This window comes from Nelusetta ayraudi, unplaced genomic scaffold, assembly GCF_046127955.1.
Source record: "Nelusetta ayraudi isolate G7.1 ecotype Tasmania unplaced genomic scaffold, CSIRO-AGI_Nayr_v1 ptg000048l, whole genome shotgun sequence".
NCBI lineage: Eukaryota > Metazoa > Chordata > Actinopteri > Tetraodontiformes > Monacanthidae > Nelusetta > Nelusetta ayraudi.
This window is the reverse complement of record NW_027466098.1, coordinates 13667742-13694321: the sequence shown is the minus strand read 5'-3', so window position 1 is coordinate 13694321 and position 26580 is coordinate 13667742. Positions and strand designations below refer to the sequence as shown.

Genomic DNA, 26580 nt, shown 5'->3' with positions numbered 1-26580 from the left:
CTCTCGAGTGCACAACTCTGCTGAAGATTAATAAGTGCAGAACTCAACCCTTAAACCTCGCTTAGCATGAATAATTCAGGAATACAAGGCAATTAATGCACAGCAGATCCCAGTTTTTTTTTTCTTTTTTTTTTCTTTTATTAAAACCTTTATTAAACCCATTCATTATCCGCAATGTGCTTTTTGGATGCGGCAATGCCGTTTAATAACTTTTTTTCTCCACTCTCCAATTGTGGAAAAATCTGATCTTTTTGTGGGGAAGATGCATGATTACGTGTCCCATTAAGCACAACACCCCTGCAGTGTTAGAAATGTTTCTTCTTCTTTTTCTTTAAAAAAAAATAAAAAATAAATTAAGGTTTGTTCACTTTGAAATTGAAAATAAAAAATATATTAAAATGAAGGCATGAGCCATGTTCAGGATAAAAAAAAAAACAAGAACAGCAGGGGAAATAGAGCCTTGGCTGCGAGCCAAAACTGTGGAGCTGAGGGCGTATGAGAGAAAAAGAAATTACTCAAGAAATGTTGTTGAAATACTCCAGTCAACATTATATGATCTTCCTTTCTTTCTTTTTTCTAAGACAAATTCCATTTTCTCCTTTAAGTATCTGGCTTCGCGCCACTTCATGAAAGCGATGCAGAAGAAGTGCAGGGGTGGCAGTGGCACAATGTCTTTTTGCTTAATTATCTTTCTGTGATAACCTGCTCCACGCTCTCCAGCTGCACTCTGCATCGGCCAAACACCAACCCCGCAGCCTCGAGAAAAGATGGCGGAAACACGTTTTATTCTCCACATGATGAAAAAAACAAAATCAACCAAAGTAAAATTTCTATTTATTTGAAGTCAGAGAGCCACTACTTCATTTTTCATATTGCCAACAAATCTCAATATGAAAAGCAGGCGCAGGCAGCGGAGAAAAGAAACTAAAAAAAAAAAACACTTTATAATCATATATCATGCTACAACAACACAGGCGCTGCAGTCTTCCAGCCCGGTGTGCCCAGATGGCGTTCGCCCACCGGTTACAGCCCCAAGCTCTTTGTCAACACAATCAGAGGTCGATATGGACTTGTATGTTTCAGGTGTGTGGTCTGGAAAAAAGCAAGACTCTCACACAGGGAAGATCAATACATTAACCTCGACCTTTGACCACCATTATCTAATTGCTCCATCCTTTCACAAATGTCCCTGGAAATTTATTTTTGGCAATTGTGAATCATCTCTTATCAGCGAGGGACCGACTTGAGGCAGCGGTGGCTTGACCTCAACTTTTGAAGCCTGACCGCCAATTATATACCACGGCGCGGGTGAGTGTTTGTGCTATATTTGATCTTCTGTCTTGCCGTCATGTGAGACGTCATATTTAATAGAGTGGGATGGCTGGATTGAGGACCTAAAAGACTCACGCCCCTGGGCATGGCTGCTGCCTGCACGGATCCACAGTGAGGACATTGTAAAGGGCATTACCACCAAATTTCTCCTGCATACAGCAATGCTTTGTGCTAAAAAAAAGAAAAAAAAAGAAAAAAAAAAGCCAATTAAGACTTCATATCTTTCATGCTTTTTTTTCCATTTGATATCTATACCTGAGCTGTGGCTCAGTTGGTAGAGTGGGCCATGAATTGATGATCGAAGGGCTCCAATTGTGCACATGCTGAAGTGTCCTTGGGCAAAAGACTGAACCCTAAATTGCCTTGTATGGCAGCGGCCACCCATTGGTGTATGAGTGTCTGAGTTAATGGGTGAATTAGAGGCCATTGTGAAGAGCTTTGGGGTACAATGAAGGTGCTGGAAAGCGCTAAATAAGTGCAGACCATCTACTATATATTATACCTAAAAGAAATAAGTCACTCCGTTGGTCTGGGGCAACGTTACTGGGTATTATTAATCACATTGTTATTTCTGTTTTGGACCCAGTGAAAGATGAGTACAGCTGAAAAGTCTATTTATATCAGGGGAGAATATTTAATGTATTCATGACATCTTTTTCTTCAACAAGTTATTACCTCCATGTTGTGTTTGCATTGCACCATATCAGACAAAAGGAGAAGATCTTCATCAACATTCAATATTATTCATGATTGATTATCTGGCCTGCACGCTTTGCATATTAAAACTTAAATAATGCATAAATATACTCTTAAACAGCTTATACTGGCTCTTTTGCAGAATACAACTACTGTATGTGCATGACTGAACTTGCGGGACTGTATTCACAGAGGGGAAAGAAGGGCATCAGTTTTGGAGACATATTCCAAAATATTTGCAGCATATTTAAAGCAGGGGGAACTTAAAAGGCACAATTGTGCGAGCTAACATCCTGTGTGAATAATTAAAAAGAATACTACCTCGTTTCAGACGGTGGAGTGTGCTTTTCGAGGTAATGCTACGTTCTCTAAGGAGCCCTGGGCTCCCGGGGCACTGATGGTGTGGATTGAAATAACAATTTAAGGTTTAGTTGATATTAACATTTGGTCTGGTTTTAATTATATCTTCGCCTCCAGGCTCAGGGAGATGCGGTCTTCTCTGGAGTGTAATCTGCTTGTGTTGTTGAGCCTCCGGGCCTTGGCACACCAGATGAGTAAAAAAGAAAATGCGGAGATGCGGCGACCAAAACTCCTCAACAGCAACAGCTGTGATTTTTGCATCAGAAACAGGGGAAATCAAAGACGCGTTAATGTTTTTTTTGACAGAAAACTCGGAAGCTTTCGAGTTGCACGTACTCGACCAAAATAGGTATAGCGAGGGAGAGTTTCACCTTGGAGCCCCGAGCGGCCGCGCAGCACTAGGCCACAGGAGAACTACAGGCTTGTTATGAGACAACAGCCCTGAATGCAGTCGTATTCCGATGTAAACATCAAATTAATTTGAGCTCGCGTGGCTGCACACGTCAACATCACTCAGATTTTTCTATTTTTTCCATTACTTGGTGAGTAGATTGGGTCCTGCAGAGCACTATGCCGTCTCATGGTTGTGCGTTTACTGTACGGTCACGTTCTGCTGTTCAGCACGTGGACCAAAACTTCATCAAGACTGACCAGGATGGAAGGGATTGACTCTACAGTGGATGGCAGAACAATGTGAATGTATTTGGGTTCAGGTCGGGTCAGAGTTCAGGGACAGTTTGAGGTCATTTAAAAACAGCTACCTAACAAGCCCCACTGATTCTCCTCCTATGTTTTCCTCAAGACTATCCAAAGATTTGTATCTAGTTTGGTCAAAGTACGTTCGGTGCTCTGAGAGACATTTCAAGTGTTTTTTGATGATGTGGGAGACGTGGCATTGATTGGATGATGTGAAGATTGGTAGATCTCAGCAAGAAAGATTTCTGTATTTTTGGTGGCGCAGTGGTTAGTGCAGCCGCCTCACAGCAAGAAGGTTGTGGGTTCAATTCGAGGTCTGAGCCTTTCTGAGTGGAGTTTGCATGTTTTCCCTGTGTCTGCATGGGTTCTCTGCAGGTTCTCCGGCTTCCTCCCACAGTCCAAAAACATGCATGTGAGGTGAAATGGAAACTTTAAATTGCCTGTAGGTGTGTACTTTATGTATAAATTGTCTATAGGTGTGTATGTGAGTGAAAATGTTTTTTTGTCTGTATTTGGCCCTGCAATGAACTCGCCCTTTGACAGCTGGGCGAAGCTCCAGCAGACCCCCCCGCAACCCTGAGTTCAAGAATAAGCGGGTATTGAAAATGGACGGATGGATGCACTTTCTATGCTTGCATGTTGTGTTTTCAACATGAGATCTGAGAAGCAGGAGTGATTTTCTCAAGTGATTGATATTGGATATTTCTACAAAGTGACTCACTTTACTGAGACTCAGACAAGGCCTCGATGCAATTACCAAAGATTTGTCTTGCCGCAGCACCTCTAAAGAAACTTGCTGTGAATTCTAACCACTGACGCCTCTCCAAAGGTCAGCCGCTCTTGTTAAATCAGGGTTTTCTCATTGTGCAAAAGAGAACAGAAGGACAGCTTCTAGGGCTCCTCGTCTGAACTGCAGCCCGAACGTAACATTCTCTGCAGGCGAAGAGCAGCTTCTCTTGGTGTGACAAAGGCAATTACTACGGCGGTGCCCGATAGTGTGGCTCCATTTTTCAGATGGCTGTCTGCTTGTATTTCGTCTCTGTGCTGAGGTGCCAAATGAGAGCATTATGGAGTTGCTTTTGTGTGCTTTTCACATCTGTGGTGACCCAGTTGAATGAGCGGCAGGCAGAGGTCCAGGAAAACTGCCTAAGAACTCTTCTGCAGTCTCGAAAAGAAAAGAAAAATCGCTCTGCGATGATGACTGTGCGAGACCCCTCAAGCATAAAAAAAAAAAAACATCCGCGGAATCTCTTTTATTTGTTCTTCTTATGAAATTCCTAGTTGCTCACATATCTATAAAGACACAAGGCCGTGTAAGGGTGTAAAAAAAAAAAACCCTGAGGAAACCGTAACATTACATTTCTCAGGCTTTAGACAAAAGCCTATTTTTTGTTTGCATGTTAAAAGCATTTGTTGTTTAAATTTCACACTTGAAAACACTTTGGATCTATTAAGTCAGAATATATTTACATCCTTTGAGGGTACAAAATCCTCCTAATTCATCCCTATGAATGTCACCCACTGCTGCAAATCACTTCTACTTCTGCAGAGTGATAAACATGGAAAACAACGCAAGGGAGGGTGACAGAGGTGCTATCAATTACACCAGCAGATAAATTAAGGATAAAATGATCAATCATGGGTAAAACCTCATATGACATCTGACTAATTACAATGTTTCATTTAGCATATTAGACATCCTTCCTTTTAATATGAATTCATATGATCCATCAACAAGTCTCGCAATTCCATTCCTCATTTTCTGATGTATCACTGACTAATTAGGGCCACGGCGAGAGATTAATGAGGCAGTTGCATTTGATCAGCATGTTTTGTGGTAAACATGACAGGGTCAGGGTTGAGAACAGAGCCCAGAGCAAAAGTGTACAAAGGAAGTCCGGCGGCATATTAAAAGGTTCTAAAAATATACGTGCAAAATGTTGCCCACAAAATTTTATTACTCGCCCATAATAATGCTTTGCGTATCCATTAAAGTTTAAAATAGACATGAACGCAGCAGCCTAATTTTATCCTAAGGTTCGTGCAGCCTGCCTACAGATTCACCACAGCCAAATGTGCACACCAAAGGCTTGCAAATAGATCAGTACACATGTCAGGGTTGGTGGAGTCAATATTTTACAAGCTCTGCATATGTTTCAGTTTCACATTCTTCCTCCTCGTTACTGACACACCTTCATTAAAAAAAAAAAGAACAAGAACTCACCAAGCTGATTGTTGTGGCTCACGTGCACATCATCTTGGCTCTAGAAGAAGAAAAAAGTAGACAAAGACAGTGAGACGCTGAAACCCTCCTTCAAACAGTGGCCTACATACATCCTTGGCTTTTTCTGTTTCAACAATGATGTAGAAATCATCAAAAAGTGTCCTTTCAGGAACGGAAAGTTTTAGTTAAATACTCTTTTTCCTCCTCTCGATCACTAATTAAGACTTAGTGGCACGGCACAAGGGAAGCCTCGAGGATTATTTAGAGAAATAATGGGCGATACCCCCCCCATCATTAGTCCTTCTTAATTGTTTGAGTTTTGTGCCTGCAGCGTTTAGGCTACGTGCCTTCGCCTCAATTAAAGCATCCAATACCATTCAAGGCGCCGAAGCGGTAAGCGCACGGCTGCAAACCGTAGAGGGACGAGTAAGTCAATCAGGAGTCGAGCGAACTTTGAAGAGCCGTCTTCCAACACCGTCTTTCATTAAAAAAAAAACAACATTCACTGGAAAAGGAGAACAAGTGAATTCTGTCTGTTTCCAGAGTTCTGGAGCTGCAGAGTATTAATAGATAATAACAAACTGAGGCCTGTTTTGATTTGTGACATTCTCTGTGCTAACAGTCATTGTTTTCCTATGGCATGCTGTCGCAGCCTTCAGAGAGCCTAACGAAGTCATAAATTCACTCTGCAGAGTGTTATGCGGTCGGAGACAGAACCGTAATAGTTTGCTGGCAGTCATTTGAAATGGACTCCATTCAAGCCCATATCTCTGCCTAACAAGAGGACGAACAGTTTTCCTCGCAGGGAAATATTAATTTAGTCAACTCTCTCCCCGAGAACAGCTTTGAGTGCAAGACAGCGGAACATTTTTTAATTTCATCCAATCGACTTGTTTCCTGCACTTGGAGCTTTCAAGTTTTCTCATGTTTTCTCAAACATAAAATACACATTTTTTTTCTGCAGCAGAAATTACCACGAAAAGCAGAGAGAGATCACCAAGTTAGAGTGACTTTGTGTAGCTCAGATGAGAACTTGAGAAGGAAACTTTTTTTGTTTTTTAGCCAAATCCAGCACTGCCAAGTCAGTCGGTGTCCTCTGATGAGAAACATGACACTACTGGAAGCCTGGAAACGGCAGCAGCAGAATGCTGCAATGTTGGAGGGGCGACTAAAGAGCAGATGAATGGTCTGGACAATTTAAACAGCATGTTGCTCTTTCCCAAATCATGTTACAAAATTACATTGACACATCTGCTGTGTCAGGAATATAATGTTTTAATCTCTCCTAATTGTTAAATAAGAAAAATGAATGATGAATTTATTTTGCTTACTTATTCAGATTTTTTTTTTTCCCAGGTAATCATAGATTGAATCAATTATATGCACAGGCAGGCAGAATCAAATCGGGTTGATTCAATTCCGTGTGTACATGACATAAGCCTAATTGGACTCAGAAGCATTAGTCATGCCCAAAAGATTTTCATCTCATCTTATCACACGTTCCTCTGAAATAATTTCCTTAGCTGGAGAAAGAGAAGCGACACCTCAAGGAGAACGGTGCATCCCACAAGCCGTGTGAAAGCGGCTCGTTATCTGATCGCAACTCCATGTTTTCCAGCGTGCAGAAATGCAGAAATCTATTACATAACGAGTTGCTGGCGTGGAGGGGGGGAACTATAGGAAGACAATGTGGCGGAGTCGGGGGTGGTGGAGGTGGCTGAGGAAGTGGATAATGACTGTGGTTCTGACCGAGGGGTGGCAGGTGCACTGTCTTTGCCTCGGCCTCATGTTAAAGCGGCGAGGAGGAAAAGTACTGACAGGAAGTCACTGCAGCATCGATATCGCACAAATTAAATTAAGACTTCAAGTGTGATGAATTAAATGCTGAGTGGAATGTTACCAATTTCTCAATTTTGTGTGCGTGCGTGTGAATGTGCGTGCGTGCGCGTGTGCGTTTCAACACTACATGGACAATGTTTAGAGCCAGGTTTTAATTAGGCTCAGCTAAATCAAGTCCTAAATCAAGTCAGATTGCCAGTTTGGCACATCAAGTAGGTTATTGGTATTCTGCAGACCTCACTTGTTATTTGACTTAACGTTGCCTTTCTATGGTCTCCAATTAGTCTGCCCATTCTGACCGCGAACCCCTAACATCAACATGGCTGTGTTCCTCCACGCAACTGCCACAGACTGGACATTGTCTCTTTCCAGGACCGTCCTCTGTAAACCCAGGAGATGACAGTGAAAATGAAAATGCCAGCAGTTCAGCAGCTTGTGAAATACTCGGCCCCTTTGAATGTTCAACATTCAAATAAAATCCAGTTTCTTTGCCCAGTCCTCACCACGTCCACATGGTGAAATGCATTGACTTGTTTCCATATCATTGGCTCATAAGCTATTTGTCTTACCAAGCAATTGAACACTGTGCCTAATTAAAACACTTCCCTTGTTGACACAAGATTTATTTTCTCAACCCATCTGTGCAGTTTTTTTTTTTTAACTTGTTTGAACTTTTGTCTTGTTTGCTTGTCTTGAAGTTCCACAAACAATAGTGCAGTGTTTTGTCCCTTTATTCTTCAAACGCATGAATTTCATTACTGAATCTTGTATCATGGGACGATATATCATCCCCCACCTATAGCTGGAGCAGCAGCTCCCCACCAACGCAGGCCTGCCTCCTTGCTGCTTATAAATACAAACACCTTCCAGGCTTGGTCCCCCCCCCCTTTAGAAATAACATAAAAGTACAACTTTGAATTGTTCTGTTTTCAAATTTTGAAAAATTGTTTTTGAAAATTTATTTCAAATCTCAAGCTTTTGCTTTTACTTATTGCGGTTGTTCTTAAACATATTACCTATAGACAGCCTCTATAAGCAACGCTTAACTACATTATTGCATAATTTATAACGTGTGCTAGTGTTAATTTATAATGCTATGAATAAAATTTTATTTTTTTCTTTTTCAATCTTTTTTTCTATATCTCACTCAGACATGTTCTCACCTCTGAAACACATAGGCTTGTTTAATTGATATAACATCGCAAAAAATCCTCTGGGGGACTAATTATTGGAAGAGTGTTGGGGAATCTTAGAAAAACTGCAGAACTGTTGAATCTTTATCAGAATTTCTAATAGTCATGCCTCTCATTTTGGTCATAAACTTCACACAAATTTCACCCAACTTGTGAAACTTGGACCAATTTTTTTGTGTCTGACCACTAAACCACCATCAGCAGAAACACAATCACAATTTATGAAGGGGAGAGTTAAATTCACCTATTGCTTCATGACAATGCTCAGTCAACAAAACTGAGGTGAACTGTAATGAAAAACCGAGTAACTATAAGATGGTAAAGGGACAGCACTTATATAGTGCTTTTTCCACCACCTTCACGGTACCACAAAGCACTTTCCAAGGGCCTCTCACTCACCCATTCACACACCAATGGCACTGTCTGCGGTGTCACAAAGTCACTTCACCCCGTGGTTTACTCAACAAAGTAGTTTTGAGTCTTTGTTCCATATTTCGTATTGTTACACAACTATTATACATTATTTCAAAGGGTGTTGAATGGAATATGCAGGTCACAACTTGTCCACGAAGAGCGTTTTGGAGTGGTTGGATTGTGTATTTGATGAGTTTGGATGGAGGGAGACCTGTTCCATTCACCACCATCGTGTTCACTGGGCAGCTGGCATCTCTGCCCACTGGATCTCAATTCTCATATGACTGTAGGGATTACGGCCAAATTTGCACAAAAAAAAAATGCTCAACTACCCATTTAGCTAAGTTACACAAATACAGACTGCAAATGTTTCAGTGTTCCCCCAAAAGTCCACTAAATGTCTTTCAAAGTCCAACCACTCTATTATTCTTATAATTTAGGAAGAAGAAAAAAATTGACAGCAGAGTGAACTCACATCAGGGTCTAACATCATTTTCCTCATTACCGGGAGATGAATTATCCTCAGCTCACAGAGCTTGTCTCTTTTTGGCCCTCAGTGCTTGTGCATGCAGGTGATTCTCTCCTTAATCCAATCTGACAGCAGGCTGTCAGCCCTTTGCAGAGGGACTGAGACACCTATATGTGTTGGAAAAGAAAAGGGATTGCTTGGAGTTTACAGTGACCGTCTGAAGTGGTGTTTCAACATCCCCGGAGCGCTTTCTGATTTGGGGCAGGGCAGCAACTGAGGCAGGCCGAGAGAAGGATCAACGAACAGCGGTTGCCTCGCAGGAACGGGGTGAGCATGTGCGAGGCTCCCTCGAGGATGATGGTGCGATTTCGACACAGCCCAAGACACCTCCAAAGATAACCCTCGTTTCCTGTCTTTAATTTGAAAGGCCATTCACATGGGCACGAAGCGGCACGTTGCCCTCTGCTCCATCTCTCAGTCCCCGAAAGCGGCAGACCCTCAACCGAGGCGGGAATCAGTCAGGTCGCATTAACTCGCACTTCACTGATGGCAAGAGTGATTCAAGGTTGCAGGGTTGCGTGAGTTTTGACAAGTAGAAAGAGATGAAGCCTATTATGTGAGCCAAGGACTGGGCACCAGAAATAATGTTTTAGCACTGAAAGAGGTTCAAACCAAGTCACTATTTTTTCCCCTTAAAAACACAGAGTTACATTCAAAACCTTAGGAAGACCTTTCATACAAAAGAAAAAACACATATTCTTTTATTTTATTTTATTTTATTTTAATCCAGAACAAAAAAAAAATCACCAAACTTTGTCACTGCCAATGATTCAGTAACCCGGATTTCGTAGTTGTTTGGGATGTTTTGTTTGTTTTTTAACAGGACTTTTCCAACAGCTGTTCCAACATGTTTGCAGTGTTTTAGACGGGGTGGGGTGATGTATACATGGCTCCACACTAAAGGGATCCTCAGACGTTCTTCCCAGATAAATATTCCTTTAAAAAAAAAAAACAGCACTGTGATGCAAAACGAGTCAGTTCCAAAATAAACAGTTTCTATTTTTATCAGCAAATTCAACACATGTAACTAAGTAAATAAATAAAAGCTCACAATAAATTTAAGCTGTTGCAGGGGGAAAAATGATCTTACTTGTGTGTCTGCGTGCTTCTTATCAAGCAGAACAGGTAGGGTGCAATTTGACTCGCTTGACATTGTGTTGTCGCTGCGGAAAACAAAATAAACTGCGCGGCCCATCTGAGACCGCACATTTCTTCATGATCACACGCTCAGTGACAACTGGAGAGAAGTCTATTATTTATATGACTGCTCTATAATAACATTATCTAAGGAATAGAAGGAAGATGGAAAGAAACGTCTGAGGTAAGTGCAAAGTGACAGCTTCAGTTTGAGGCTGCTCTCAGATCCATTCGACGCTTTATGACTTTCATATCCCTCCTCCAAGCAAGGGTGCCAAAGGAACACACAGATAAAAAATTCATTCAATAACCATTTTTCATAGGCAAAAGCCCCCATGCAGTTACATCTGCCATCTCTGAATGACCTAACCAATGGCGTGGACTTTATGCAAGGTCGTTGATATCGGAGCAATCACAGCAGAGGTGACCCCAGCGTCCCGCCCTCCTTCTTCCAGTCACATTACACCAGCCACACCCCCTGCTCTGCACTTCACAAACAAATTTAAGTCCACCGCCTGCTTCTTGGGCTCCATACCCGACCTCCCTGCTAAAGACCGCCTCACCCTCTCTGGTGGATTTCCTCACTGCGCCCATCAATAAATCACTTCATCACTTCAGGTTGAAAAGGTGCCCTTTCATTTCAAAACAGCAGCAGTCAGCCTAAGGGAGCCAGACATCCTGCCAAGGTCTCAGAATCACCATTCTCAAACGTCACGTCTTGCTGAAGTTTGAGAGAAGTTCGGTGCCTTTTATCTCAAATCTCAGCTCTCAGGGAATAACTTTTAAAAAATTACTCTAATTAAAGCTGCCAATAATGTGCCGATGGCTGAAGACGTTGAGTCACCAGACCGTGGACCACAATATTCTGCAGTGTCACTGCAGTGACATGTGGTGCCCCCCAGGGGTCAGTTCTGAGGCCCATCCTGTTTTCAAATGCAACTTTGACAAATCAAGGCAACATACAACAATCAACTTTCACTGTTATGCCGATTATACCAAGGTACCAAAACCCAACACATCCCCTTTGACACAACCTCCAGCACTAACATGCGTGACATCAGTTCAGAGATGACATGTGACTACCTGCAAAGTAGAGGCCCTTAGGATCAACATCCCGGACCAACCTGCCACAGCTGGTACCCCTTAATTGATGGTCAACTCCTTCATCTTCTGTCATCATCACCTTTAGTTCTTCAGCCTCATATTAACGATTTCTAAAAGATTTTCTTTTGCAATTTAAGAAACAAAATCAATGGCAAATGTTCGCTCTCACAAGAGAACTCTAAAAACTGGTCCCTGTGTTCATCTTTCCCCCATGTCAACTACAGTAACTACAGCATGTTAATACACTGCCAGATGCATTAACTGTCAAAAACTCATCCAGAACTGTGCTGGAAAAGTCAAAGTCCACATACGCTCCATACATGTCCAACTCCAGTGGCTGACTGTGCACTACAGGATCCATTTCAATAATCTCCGGCTGACCCACAAAACCTGGAGATTGAGCTTCTGCTCTCAGAACTGCCCTTTCCACTGAGGTCTTCAAAACAGGCCTCTAACCTTCTTTTATAAACAGTTTTTTTGGAAAGCCTGCGGCACGGCTCCACCTCCCTGTGAATTTTATAGATTTACTGCATACATAAATACATTTGTCTTTTCCCTATGAAGTGCTTCAAAACATGTCTCTATTGATACTAAATAAATAACATTTTATTTATTCATTACATGTCAATTGTCTTTATTTGATAATCAGACAATGATAAAAGGGATTTATCCTGTGTTTGATATTAACTGTATAAAATCAAGTCAAAAGGAATCATCTTTTCATTTAAAGATGTTTGTTGTCTAGAAACATCCTTAACCTATCAAGAGCCCACAACTGCTCTGTAACTTCAAAATTGTTTTGCACTGAGGAACAGTTTTCTGAAACATAGGGGATTAGCACACAGTGCTCATGCTAATGCCAAGGTTAATGTGATCTCTCAGAATAATGTTGTTAAGGATGAAATGAGGAAGATAAATCGAGTCCCCACCTGAGGTAGACACATCCGCGAGTTTTCAGTTAATCAGTCATGCAGAGGATGAACTCCTGTAAGAGTTCAGTCCCTGTGTAAGAATTCAGATCTTTAAAACTACAGTTTTCAAAATGGTTTGTCTGAAAAAAAAGTATTTCAGCATATTAACAAAAGAAAAGTTCAGGAGGGTTTGTTGGAATCGATCGACACATATATTTAGGGCCAAGTGTGTGTGGAGTGCTTGCTGTTTGAAGGTTGTTCTTTATGAAATCTAGCAAGGAAGTGACTGGTGTCAGAGCTTGCAAGCATTAATACTGCAGGATTTGATATTAGAGTACAGAAGCAATACTCATGCAGAGTTTGTGCCGCTTATATACCAGCGAGCAGAAATCGTGGCCTGACCCACAACTGCCGATTGGTCAGACGGACAGAAGAATGCCTGACACATCAGAAATGTCAGTGGGCTGCCATCAGGTCCAAGCACAGGGCACAGCCAATTCCTCAACAACAAGCTTTCCCCCCCGCTGCATCTGAAAGGGGAGCAGAGCCTCTGAAAATGCCACTGAGACGTGGCCAGTCTGAAAAAATACTGGCGCGGTTTAGCTGCCCTTTTATCTTGGGCTCCTCTGCATTTCAGCCACAGAACCACCTGCAAGATTTGTAACCAATATAAGCACATGTACCATACAAGTGAATTAACAGTCCTGCATTAATGTCTCACTGCATCTAAACATTCTATTTTAAAGGATTTTAGGATCTATTGCAGAAGCTAATGACATAAATATTTCAATACATGTTGTGTTACCGCAGCTTTTTTCAATACAACATTTGTGAGCTCTACCAAGAGGCTCTGGGTTTTTATTAAATTTGGTAGAACAGTTTAGCAACGGTGCCCTCAGCTTCGTTTCTCTGAGTGCCAGAGAAATGTCAGTTAGCAGAGGCAACAGCACCACAGAATAATATTGTCAGCGGTCCAAATGAGGATGCCTTGGGCAGCCGAGCAATATTATTGTCAGGCGCTACTGTGTGAGTTGTTTCAGGAGCTTCTGGACCACTGCATGAGATCGGCCCAGTCGATCAGTTGATGGTCGGTGGTCGACTTACAACGATAAACAAAGTTTGTTGGGTCAAAAAACTTCTAGTTTGAGCAGCACAGGCCTTGCAAAACAAGCGTCTGTCTCACTCAGTCTGAAAGGGCTGTTGTGTCTGTCTTCCCCCCCTACCAGTTCCATCTGTGGCTCTGCCTTGGAACAGCCCACTCACTGCTAGCGCTGGCAGGAAAGATGCCTCACAAATGCCCAGACGTACGTCAGAAATGCTGGTTCACATGTCAAGTCACCTCTCTTGTCACTATCTGGGGTTGTCAAGGTAGAACCAGGGAGTTACTCAGGGTTTGGGTTTGTTAGTGCAGTTTATAATGTATGACAAAATAATAAGAACATTTATAAGTCAGCACTTTGAGGGCCTTGTTGTGTGTCTGTAGTTGTGTTGCTTGAATGTGTCGCGGTTCTGGCTTTTAGGATTTCCCGTATCGAGGAACATGTCCTGAGGCTGAAGCTCTCCTTGCACCTGGAGTGGCCTCTGATGTTGACGAGCGACAAGAAGTGTCAGGTGGACTTTCAACGAGCTGAAATTATTCATTGGCTTTGTGAGACCCCGAGCAGACAGTTTGTAAATAATTTCGCTATACTTTGTAGAGTCGATTCATCGCCTCGCTGTTTCAAGTCATTCGAGTGCATGAGATCAAGGCACTTCTGCATACATTAGCAAACTCAGAGTTGACTTGTTGTTTAAGGCTGTTTATGAAGCCCTGAAGCTTTCGGATATTTACGGCACCTGTGGTTGCCAGCGCCAACTTTGCAAAGTCCTCTTAAATCCAAAGTGATGCCAGTCTTCCCAGGCTTCGAGCCTGACTTCAAGGCAAAAAAAAAACAAACGACCAAAAAACCCACAAACTTGTTCTGTATGCAAGTCTCAGACTGTGTTCAAGGGCTGCCACTCAATGTTACTCTTGTTTTATTGTTTGCTGCACGTTCCCCAACTCATATATTATTAACCTTTTGGGTGTAACATGAAACTACTGATCAGAGCACGCAAGAGTTTGAAGTCTGCTTGAACAAGCCACAGGTTGCTTTGCCTGGCTGAGAATCTGTCTGTCTCATGTTTAAAAAAAAAAAAACCTAGAGCATTTTTTGTTTATTTATTGAACTTGGCTACTGTTTGCAGTCAGAGATCAAAAGTTGGAACCGCCGCCGATTTCAAATCAAGGTCTGATAAACCCCGGCTGTTTGAAGCTTGACAGAGAGTTCTCTCTTATTCAGCTTTGGACCCTCCGTGCCGACCACTGGCACAAGAAAAAATAAATCATGTGGTGTGAACTGATCAAACGGCGGTTTAAAGTCTAAGATTGGTTGTTTGCCCGGTATTAACATTTGCATCAATGTCATCAGTTTCCATGGAACCCTTTGGTGATTCATGCATACAAACTAAACAAAATCAAACTAAACTAAGAAAAAATTAAATAAAATTATTGTCAAGATATTGTAACCTTGCAATGCAGCCAGGAAGTTGGGACTTAAGTCTCACTCACATCAATTTTGAAAAATGCAAATCAGTAGAGCAGAATGGCACTGAAGGCTCTTCTCCAATCCTGACTGGCCTTGGCAAGCGTTTACCTCAAGGAGACAGCGCATCACGGCCCACCACGAGGACGGAGTGCCAGCAGGAATCCTATAGGTGATCGCAACTAAAATGCTTGTCTGCTTTAAATACAGTTTTTGACCAAGTATGTTTTCAGACATTTGACGGTACCTCACCTTTCAAAATTTCTCTTTACCAGAGAGATCTGTGAGGCACATCTAATGGATTTGGGGTTGGTGAGGCCCAAAGTAAAAAAGAGGGAGGAAAAAAACTTTGCCGCACAATTTTATTCAATAAGGTCAAACATTTCCCTGAACAAGGAAATAGGTAGATGCATTTTGCAACATAGAAGTGCTGGAAATGGACCAAAATGCTCCACTCGCTATTCAATCAGCTACCATGCCATGCACCCTGGCCTTGAAGCGAATGTCTTCTGCATCTCGACCTGAACACATCCATGATTTAAAGCAGTGTTTCTCAAAGTCAAACTGGGGGGCGCAGAGTCACGTCTGGGGGGCGCGCGAAACACCGGGCGGGAGGGAGATGGTCGGAACTTTTTCCGCGGCGGAACATTAAACAAAAAGTGTTCAGTAGGTTGTAGCTAAGAAAAACGCTGCTCAGGTACACAGGATGGACAAATATTTGACAGGGACGAAAAGAAGAATTCAGGAGTCCGGCGGTAGCCGGTGTTCTTTGTTGTTTGCCACTTTTGGCTGTAGAATCGTTCCGCGAGTAGCTGCGGAACAATGGCGTCGTTCACCCCAGACTTGAAGCGGGGTTCACCTCCGCGGCCGGCTCGCGCCGCGCAGCGATCGTTTCGGCGTCCGGTCTATTTTCTTTCTAATGCGCGAGCGAAAAAGCCAGAGGACAATGAACAGTTTTCCAGCGCTGATAGAACGTAATCAAACACCTTTGCATCAGTACGTGATCTGCGCCGAGACTGGCGCAATATTATGACACGCAACGCAACGCTCAACGTCATCCCGTGTGGCAGGTAGAAAATGTGGGCTTCTCTGAAAGATTTTCTTCCTCCAAGGTTGGGGCGTGACAAAGAAAGTTTGAGAACCACTGATCTAAAGGCATGTGCTCCTCACTAATTTGTTACCGCCGTTGCTGTGGTCAAAAGATCAAATACTGAGAGCGTAACCTGGATTTCCGCGTTTGAGTTGAGAGAACAATGCATGGCAAAAGAAATTGTCAGGGTTTAAATGAGGGGTGTAAAAGGAAACGGGCTGAGAGAAGGAACAGGCGAGGGTCGTGAGGGTAATATAAAAGCGCAAAAAAAGCTCTGAGAACAAGGGGGCAATTTTCACCACTTTCCCCCCCCCAGTGACACTGGACTTGTTTATTCTCTCCAATTGCGTGTCCGTTGTTGCAAAGGCCCAGTTCTATTATTCGCTGTGAATGGTTTTGCTGATTGGTGTCCTATAAAGCGTTGCCCTGCTGCTCCAGCAGGAGACTGCGCGTCGTCGGCCATTTTATCGAGGAGATTGCATCAAATGAGCACCCTTTCTGACGGAGACGGCCGCGATGACGAACCGCGATTCCGGGGCAGAAAACAGCAGCCGTGTTCCATTTGACTTTGGCAAACATGTTTTTGTTCAAATTAGGGGCAACGAAGTGGCTGACATTGGTAAAAAAAGATGAGGCAGTTGTTTCCCATTTCCGTGATGCTAAGCATCTATGCCAGGAGGCGCACTGTCAACACACACACACACACACACACACACAGACAGACGAGGAGCAGCTGAACGTGTTAATTATTTATCGAACTGAAGCTGCAGCAAAAAGAAAGTAAAATCGCACTCGAAGTAAAAGCCACTAGAAATGTTTAAAGTGTGTTTTATGGATTGCAATTGGAAGGAAAACTTATTTATTTTATTTTATTTTTATTCTTAATTTAAAAACTACAAACATTAGTTTAAGGTATCAATCGTGATTAGGTCACTTCAGTCTTTTCTGTGAACCGGGCAAGATCGCTTTCTTACCTGTGAGCCTTTTCCAGAGCTTCCATCGCTGAAGCTGATATGAACTGTAAGAAAAGAAAGGAAACATTTAGTTTAAATGTTTTAGATGGATAACACAAAAAGCAGTGACTCCCCCCCCCATTTTTAATGAATCAGGACTGTGTCCTATCCTCAGGCTGGGCTGATTCTTTATCCAACAGCCTAACTCCTCTGTGTTGAGTTTACGCTGGCTCTCTAGTAACACATCCATCCATCCATCCGAGTCTTTAATTAGAGCCGGGAGAGCTTCTATCCAATTACACCCCCATCGATTGGCAGACAAGAAAATCTTCTCACAATTTTGAATCGATACATCAAGAGCAGCGGCGTCGCCGAAAATGAATTCATAAAGCTGTTCATATTGAATCAGGTTACCTGCACTTCAATATCCAGGAGCTTCACTTTAATTAGATGAGTGAGCCTGGAAAGGGTTAATTGGTTTGCTTCTTGCTTGCCGCAGCAGCTATTAAGGTACAGGAGTGACCTGCAAATGAAATCTAAATGGAGCGGGCGTGTTTTGGAGGGAAGCAGTCAACTAAAATTACTGCTTCGGATAAAACATCATGATGTGCACAGACCATGAACAGCGTATTGTTTGCTTTTTGTGTCCGAATCAATGGGAACATGGTCACACATTCATTCCGTCCATGGAAGCACAAAATTTTACTTTTTTTTCTTTATTTTTAAATTATTCACAAAGCTGAGTTGGCTCCAAAACATCTGAGTGTGGAAAAGCCTGAAGAAAAGCCACCAGTTCAGAACAAACAAAGTAATTAACCTAATTATCTTATGCATGAAAATGTAACCTAGTTTTTCGAACAGGCCAAGTTGACCAGGCAAAAAGAACGTTTGCATTTCTTGAAAGGGGAAGAAAAGAACAGACTGGAGATTGTTGGATGTGGAAAAGAAAGAAAGAGTGTATGAACACCTGAATTCATAACACCAAGTGTATGAAAATTATTAACAGTATTACGGCCTTTTGCCATAATCCCTACAGTCATACCAGCGCGTACATTTTATCAGTGCCAGCTGTTTTGAGGTCTGGGGGCAGAGACGCCAGCTGCTCAGCCAACACCACCATGGTGATGGTGTAGGTCTCCTTCCCTCCAAACTCAGCAAATACACAATCCAACAACTCCAAAATGGAAGGTTCCGAGCCGCACAATCACAACGCTGTACATTATTATCAGATAATAATGTATAATTATGTAACACTATGACACATGAAGCAAATACTTAGAGCTACTATCTTGAGTAAAGCACTGGGTGGAGTGACACAGGGAGCGCCTCACACGGTGTTGTAGTTACTTACTTGGTTTTTTGCCCATATAAATAAAGTCGTGGGTCTTGGTTAGTAAAGGAATCCCTGTCATCACACTTAAGATATCACTCCACCCGAGTGGTCTGTCTGCAAAGTAGTTCTAACAATGAATTTTCCTCCAAAACAACTCTGTTACATTATTATTTCATAGCGTGGTGAATGCGCAGGTCACAACATGTGTTTCAGAGTGTTTTGGAGTTGCTGGATTGTGTGTTTGATGAGTTTTGGTGAGTGGGACCTGCACCGTTCATCTCGGTTTTGCTGGCTGTACAGCTGGCGTCTCTTTCCCTTGGGTATCAAAACAACAGAATTTCCCAAAATGTTGAACTATCCGTTGAAAATGACCATTACTTCCAGAGAAGCAATGGTAATCTGAGAGGGGTATATTGAGTCTTAAATCTGACCTCCAGGTATCCACTATGCTGTCGTTGCGTCAGACTTGTTAGACGTCTTTCACAGTGTGTTTCAAAGACATGGCGTTAGTGGAGTCGTACGCTGGACAACTCACAACCCACAAATGTAATGCCTCTAGTGGCCAAGATAAAAATAACTCCAGCTATCCCATTGATTATGTAACAAACACTCACGGTCGCATTTTAAGCGAGGAGGGGAATGTGCAGTCGCTGGGGTGTTTCATGTATAGAATGATGATGCCAGCTGATTCAGTCACCACTTTATTTACCATTTAGCATTCTGTCGGTCCAGCCGTCCGTCTCTATGAACTCCTTGGATCGCTGTCTGATAATAAAACGGCGTCTACTAATGACCTAAAAAGCAGCGCTGCACATCTGTGGCGCCAAAACTTGGCACAGACGTGATGCCCTGGCACTCACACGCTGTGCGTGAGCACGCGTCTGTGAGACCGTGTGTCTCTTGTCCCACCGAAGGCTGAGCTGGTGACATGTTCCCGCTCTGCATCCGTTTAGGCTCAAGATGTATAAGTCAAAATGTGTTGATTTTGTTTCAGGTGCTATAAACTGAAGAGCAAAGGGAAGTGGAAACTACAGTTACCGTCAGCCCAAGCGTGCCAGCCACCCGTTTGCGCTCCACTAGCTGAATACAGATCTAGAGTGAGAGTGACGGGCGCTGCAAGCAGAGAGGGAGAGCCGAGTGACAGAGTCACTGTGGATGCTGGATCGAGTTTTAAAATCTGACGTCTTGATTGAATCATTTTGGTTTACCCCGGGTCAAGAAATAAGAATAAAAGGGTATAAATAGACAAGATAGACACAGCTGCACACCTCCAGCCTCATTATATAAACATTGACACATTCAAAATTCAATTGTTTGCTTTATAAACGGCGGGATTACCACTGTTTTGTGAATAATGTTGAGTGAAATTGCTGGCTCGAGGATGCCCCTTCAGGTATCTATTAGTATTGCATCTTTTTAGCAGGCTAGGTTATCATTAGCATCGAGCAAGGCCATGAACAGCAAGCACGACCAACAGTTTATGGTCATGCTAATTGCCAGAGGCCATGGTAGGAAGGTGGCCGCCAACTAATCAAGATGCCACGATGCCAATCAGCTTCTAATAAGGTGAATCTCACACATCCACGTCAAATTCCAAGAATAAGAATAGCCAGCTCGAAAGAATTCCGCATATGTTGCTCACAAACACTGACAAATGAACACATATGTATATATATATATATATATATACATATATATATATGTATATATGTATATATATATATATATATATATATATATATATATATATATATATATATATATATATATATATATTTATATATATATATACATATATACACATATATATATATATATTAAATAAATATTTCACCAACACGATCCAGGAAGCAGTAAGAAAAAATCTTATTAAAGTAGCGTCCACATTGTTACCCATCATGCCCTGCTTCTGCTACTATTAAAAATGCAACATTTGGCAGGAAACGACTATTCCTGCAGGATCGCGTCCAACTTCAAGATACTTTCTGCCCCATCTGCCCCAAATCCCTGTGTTTCCCTGGCACACCCACTGGAGGAGGAGGAGGAGGGAGGGGCATGTGGCTGGAGCAGCAGAAGGAGATAGGAGAGACCCTCCTCCCCACATAATGTTCTGACTGGAGCGAGTCCATCCCATCATCGCCTCCTCTGCCTGCATAATCGAGTGTCTTGTTTCCAGCCACCGATTCAATCCGGCCGCGCCGCAGGAACTTGTACGCTTTGATTTTAGAAATTTGGGAGCTCACTCGCAGCGCTGAAAGCTCCCGATGGTTTAGCTGAGTGCTTTTCAAGATGCTCCTGATTTACATTGTCACTGTAATCAAAGTGCACCCCTGCAGCCATTAGCCGGGACTTTCCTGAGCTCGCCGCAGCACGGTGTCGATGGCCAAGGCTGCTTTTTACGGTGATAAAAGGAGCAGGGGGAAAATAAGCAAAGCACGGAGGAGTGCGTCTCGCGTAAATGCATAACCAGTCTCGGGTTTTTAGGCGCATTAATTATAAATTACTCATAGTAAAGGTTTGAAGGCTCATATTTACCACTCAGAGCACTTTGGTGGAAACTGGGCTAGAGATAAGAAATAGAAAAACATAGAAAAAAAAAATATCAAATGAAGCAGTCTTGGAGTAGCCTTGTCACTAATTTACTACCAATCTTTTTTCTGTGAGCAAATCAAAAATAGGGACCTTGAAGAAATCAGTTACAACCAACAGCTCAGACTTTCAAAAATCCAAGATTTCATCTATACTCCCCACTGACGCTGTTGAGTTCCATAATAGTTTCAGATTTTTGCGAGTAGAACAAAAATAATTTTAAAGCTCATTTTATTCAGGGGTGAAGTTATCTTTTGATCGAATGAACTGCTGTGCTACTAAAATGCTGGCAGGCACAAGATCCCTTGTTTCTGCCATTAAGGTTTTTTAAAATTTAACACTGCGCTCATCTTAGTTTATTCATGCAAATTTGATGAACGTCTTCAAGTCGGCGTTCATAAAAGAGCAGGCAGTACATAGGTTAGCCAGCTGTTAACTAATTGTGCATGCACAGACAATGTCCAGGGCCTAATTTACACTAGCCCGCAGGCCTAGAAATGAAATCCATTTTACATGTTCCTGTGTGCTGTGATTTATATCCAATTTCAGCGTTGAGTGGAATAAAGAGAGACGTTGGCTCAAACTGTAGCTACCAGGCAAACATAATGTCGAGGTCCAGGTTACATGAGGCAAGTATAATTGTCATGCAAATAGTTGCTCACAATCCAGCACAAAAGGCAATATTTTATGCTGGAATGTAAGGAAGGAAATAAAACATTTCACGCTGGTTGCATATCAGGTCTGTGAGGCTTGCCACGTTCTGTATTTTCATCTTTTTTTTAAGAAGACAAAATTAAAAAAATAAAATAAAATTAATGAGTTAATGCTGTCGAGCAAGGTTTGCGGTATGCCTGTGGAATAGCTCTCTGGTCTTTTTATGATTAAAAAAAAAATTACTCAAGGCAGCACTGCCTCGTTTTTCATTGTCAGTTGATAAATTTGTCTGCAAAAAAAGCAAAAGAAAAAAGTAGTTTTTCATTTAATGGAAAGACGTGAAAAAATTTACACACAACACTGTGCAGGAACACACAGTAAACACTATTATAAAGATAAGGCAGCATCTCAAAGAACTGACTCAGATGGCACACGGTGCAAATAATGCATCTGATTTGTACTTTATGAAAACTGCTCAGCAAAGTGTTCAGTCCGGAAGGCGCGAGCTTCGTCTGGCTGGTATGATAAATTATTGTCATTTGTGCCTTTAAACGCAATGGTGTTGACTTGCGCAAACATTCATTTGAACTTCGGGACTGATAACCTGCATGTAAGCATGCTCACACACTGTGGAAAGTGAAGTAAGACGTTATTAAGGAGTTGCATCCTCAAGCACAACTAAAAACGTGTTTGAAACTGTACACTTCCATTGGTACACTTTAATGTGGCACATTTATTGTGTGGTGCTCTAATCTTGGACATGTTCGCGACTTGTGAAGAATCTGAACAGAAGGCACTGCTGGAAAGGCAACAATTTACTCCAACATATTGCAGTTTGGGCACTAATGGAGCTTCTACCTCAGTTAAGACGCCCACGAATAGGCTATGTGCCTTCAACAGCAAAACAACAAGCCGGAATAGAGACGATTCAGACCAACACCAAAAATGTCAGAAAAGATGCCAAGGAACATGTGAGAAATACTCAAATTGAAGCTAAAACTTTTCTTTTACACGTTGAACTAGACATTACATGCCAAAGCATTACAGTATCACAGTCTCAACACATTTGAACGAAATTCCCTTGTTGCTCTACATATCATCGCTCGCTGTGACATGCGTTTTAACATCCAGACTAAATATCAACCAAAGTGACCAGACCACTACCGTCCCACAATTGAAATGCGGCCCGTGTCCCAACCAGAGCTGGCCTTGGAGGTGCCGCTTCCCATCCGACAAAAGCGCTCAACTGCACATCATCGCACAGCCGCTCCGGTGCACATCCCAGATTACGTTTGTCAAAGTCTCACGGACACCATCGCTGGAAAAAAAAACAAAAAAAACAGCAGATGTGGCAAAGCTATCGTCACCAGGCCAGACACTCTCTGGACCTGGGCCTGTCTATGCCCGCGAGCCGTGAATATTACACGCAGGGATCGCAGACGATCGAGGCTGGGTGGAATCTGATGCCCAGCTAAATGTGCTTGACTCACTGCCAAGTGCACGGTTTCCTGCGCGCATACCGACAGATTGCGGCGGGGACAAAGGCTCGCCGTGCTGCTGGAAAGGCAGCGTTTTTCAGCTGTGTCCAGACTCCCAACCCGAAAATCTGGGCACATGGGGATGTGAGAATATTAAGTGTGACAACTTGCTTATGTTAAAATAAAGTTAGACCAAGTCTAAGGCTGTCCGGTTTAACATAAACAGAGATTTTTTTATGAGGAGGGATTGATGGTTGGTTGGAACAACCATCTGAGGTCAAATATTCCAGAATAGTCCAAATAGTTTTCTGAAATGGAGTTTTGTAAATGAGAGACAACAAAATGCCAGAGCCGTCCTCTTCTTATGGTCTCTGTGATGTGATGAAACAACCAGCACAGATGTTACAGTTCCTGTTTATAGATATCATCAACCTCCTGGGGGTTTTCTTTAGTGTGTCCAACTCACAGCATTTTTTTATTTTATTATTTTTACCACCTTGTCCTCTGGCGTAGGCTGGACAGCCACACGGTGCTCTAGGCCCACGGTGCAGTACTGGTCACTCACTGTAATTCTTCTCACACCTGCACCACCTCACCCCGGACGGATGTGACTGGATCCAGTCAGTCAACCAGCCACTCCATTCTCCCTGCTCAGCACAGCCTTAGTGGTGCCAGCCTTTAAGCCAGTTCAACTGCACATTTACACTCACTTACAACAGAATCAACTTTGAGGGTTGACTGCATTTTTTTTTTTCAAAGTGGCAAAAGGTTATTTTGTGTGTGTTAAATGAAAATGTAATCAGACACAGGACTGATTTTTTTCTTCTTCTTCTTCTTCTTAATGTCGCCCCTTTTTTTAATCAAAAAAAAAAACGTTTTTGTTTTTTTTGTTTGTTTTTTTGTCCCGCTTTTGTTTTGCTTTTAATTGTTTTTTTCTCGCCTTCCGGGTGCACATCAAGTGAAGAGGGGAAAGGCTGACGTGGATGAAGCTTACAGTAGCCGGAGCCCCTCGGTGTGCCGTGCTCGTCGCCGAGCACCAGTGCAACAACGGCAGGAAGAAGCTCGTCAGGCGCGACGTGGCTCGTGACAATTTTTTTTTCTTTAGAACCGACAAGAACGCCTTCCACACGACCGAACTGACGTGATAAGTTATTAAAAACCCCGCTCAGAGCCACCAAGGAGGGGGGGAAGAACGAGCGCGCGCACGTTCGCGTTTCAACTCCTCAGGAAGTTGAAGCCAAATCATGGCTTCGCACTTCTCCGGCAGTTTGTGGAGGCAGCACCCCGCGGCTCGCCTACTGTCGCCGGCGGTGGGACTGGGGGGTGGGGGGGGAGACGGTCCTGGTCAGCGCGGCGCGACACTCTTCCCGAACGCCAGTAAAAGAGCTTCCGGAGAGGGACGGCGACGTGTGTCTCTGCCGCCGAGTATCACACACAGCAGCCGCCGAGACTGCCCTCTCCGCTGAGTGGAGGTAAGGATTAGAAAGTAAAGTGAGGCACTTACGGAGGGAGAGGAGAAGAACCCAGCAGCCTGCTGCCACTTTACGGGAGACGCGAGGTTTGTCCGAGAACATCCCGACGGTCCACTTGGCGGTGGAGGTGTTGGCAGAAAGCTCGCGGAGGACCGGCTTTCTGACAGCGTTTCCATAAAAATAAACAAGCGGGCTTTCCCTTTTCACAGTTTCTCACAAGACCGGGGGAGTGGGCTTGAGCTCCGAGAGGAGGCGAACCCTCCCCAAACTGCCAGGTGCACGGCCGCCCTCTTCTGGGGAGAAAGGGGTACTGAATCCCGCTGATTGGCAGTTTGTTTATTTATTTATTTATCTATTCATTTATTTATTTATTTATATTTTGTACATTTACATCAGATTCTGAGTTGTATTTTGTTTGCTTGTTGGAACATTTATAGAGCACGGAGACGTCCAATATACATTACCTTAATCTCACTATGATTATAACATTGGTGCCTGAAGGTCCCATATGAGAAACCATATACAGTTAAAATATATATATATATATATATATATATACATACATACATACATACATACATATATATATATATATATATATACATTAGTTCTGGACTACAACAGAAATTCAGAATTTATATTTAATAAATTTAATTTAATTTAGTTTTGTTTTTTTAATAATTTTAACGAAAACAATGGGCACATCTTACTCTGGGAGTTCATGGACCTGAAATGCATCATAGTGCACTACTATATAATTTGTAGTTTGGTAAAAGAAATCAAGGAAATACGGGTGAATTAACAGAAGATTTTGCGGCTTAGTCAGGGACCAGCAGCACAGATGATGAGACAATATCATGGGCGTGAGTCACACAGTGAGCCTGCTGATGGGAATCTTTGTGTTGGTGGTTGTTTGTCTCTGTATGCATGTGATGAAGTGGTGAACTGTGTTGGCCAGAATTTGCTGCAGCTCTCGCCCAGTGAGAACGAGGAAGGGTGGGTGGATCTACATTGTCCAGAAATCTTTTAAGGCAGAGACCCTTAAAGTTCTCTTTCAGAAATGAGGAGACATTTTGAATACAGATAGAAGAGGGTATCTAAATTCACAAAAAGGGATTTTTTAAATATTTTTTTGCGGATGGGACTGATTGCCGACAATTTTCTGCAGTTCAGTTTCAGTCAGTGATGGTGTACTCTGCCCTGTGGTTCTTGAGGAGTTCAAGACTGTTCTGGAGCAATTATCTCTTCATCTTACCCACTTCCAGGACACAAAACCTTTCTTTGTGAGGGATTTTAAAGTACATCTATTTCCTATTCTTTTGCACAGCTGTAGCAAACAAAGCCTCGAAAATAACCCCAACCTTCGCCTTTATCTCTGAACTTAAGCCCTCACCCTGAATTTAATTGCAAAGTTTGTAGGAGCGCACAAGAAATGGCCTCGCTCTTTTGGTTTTAAAAAATTTAAAGTGATCTTCACAATGCCATGTTTACAAAAACAAACACGCGCGCACGCATGCCATCATGCTTTTAGCGGTGGCTGCATGACAAGAACAACAAACGTGAACACCGCGAGCACAAGAAAAGAGGAGGACCGGCAAGCGTCGCTTGTGCCGGTGAAATACTTACATTTCCCAGACGGCTTTGCCTCAACGAGCTGCTTTCCATCAGTCTGGGTGTGATTGAGAGCTATGAACCTGTGCATTTCCTTTTAATGGCAATCTTTCCCATCTCACTCTCAGAAATCACTCCGTCTCCTCTTCTGAGTCAGTCTCCCTCCTCTCGTACTTCGAGCTGTGGGGATAACACTTGAAAATCAGGGCGCTAATGGCTGGTGTAATATTTAAAAAAAAAAAAATGAACGTGGCGTGCAAAGTTCTCTTCAGTGTAAGTGTTGTAATTACTATATCTTAACACTGAAGTGTGTGTGTCCTCGTACTCGTCTAATAAGAGGGTGAGCGCACGCCTTTGGTTTTGTGTGCACAGCGGATGATGGATCGCAGGTTTTCGAGGTC

At 42.7% G+C, this 26580-nt stretch overlaps 1 protein-coding gene across 1 annotated transcript in view; it reads right to left on the bottom strand.

Moving 5' to 3' along the window:
* b3glcta (beta 3-glucosyltransferase a) overlaps positions 1–24825 on the bottom strand; it is a 58766-nt gene extending 33941 nt beyond the window's left edge. Inside the window, exons 1-3 of the mRNA XM_076036471.1 lie at positions 24601–24825; positions 17064–17107; positions 5309–5348 (exon numbers count right to left, since the gene is read on the bottom strand). Of these exons, the coding sequence (XP_075892586.1) occupies positions 5309–5348; positions 17064–17107; positions 24601–24670 (154 nt within the window). The 5' untranslated portion in view covers positions 24671–24825. The remainder of the gene's footprint in view (positions 1–5308; positions 5349–17063; positions 17108–24600) is intronic.
* Positions 24826–26580: the final 1755 nt, after the last annotated feature.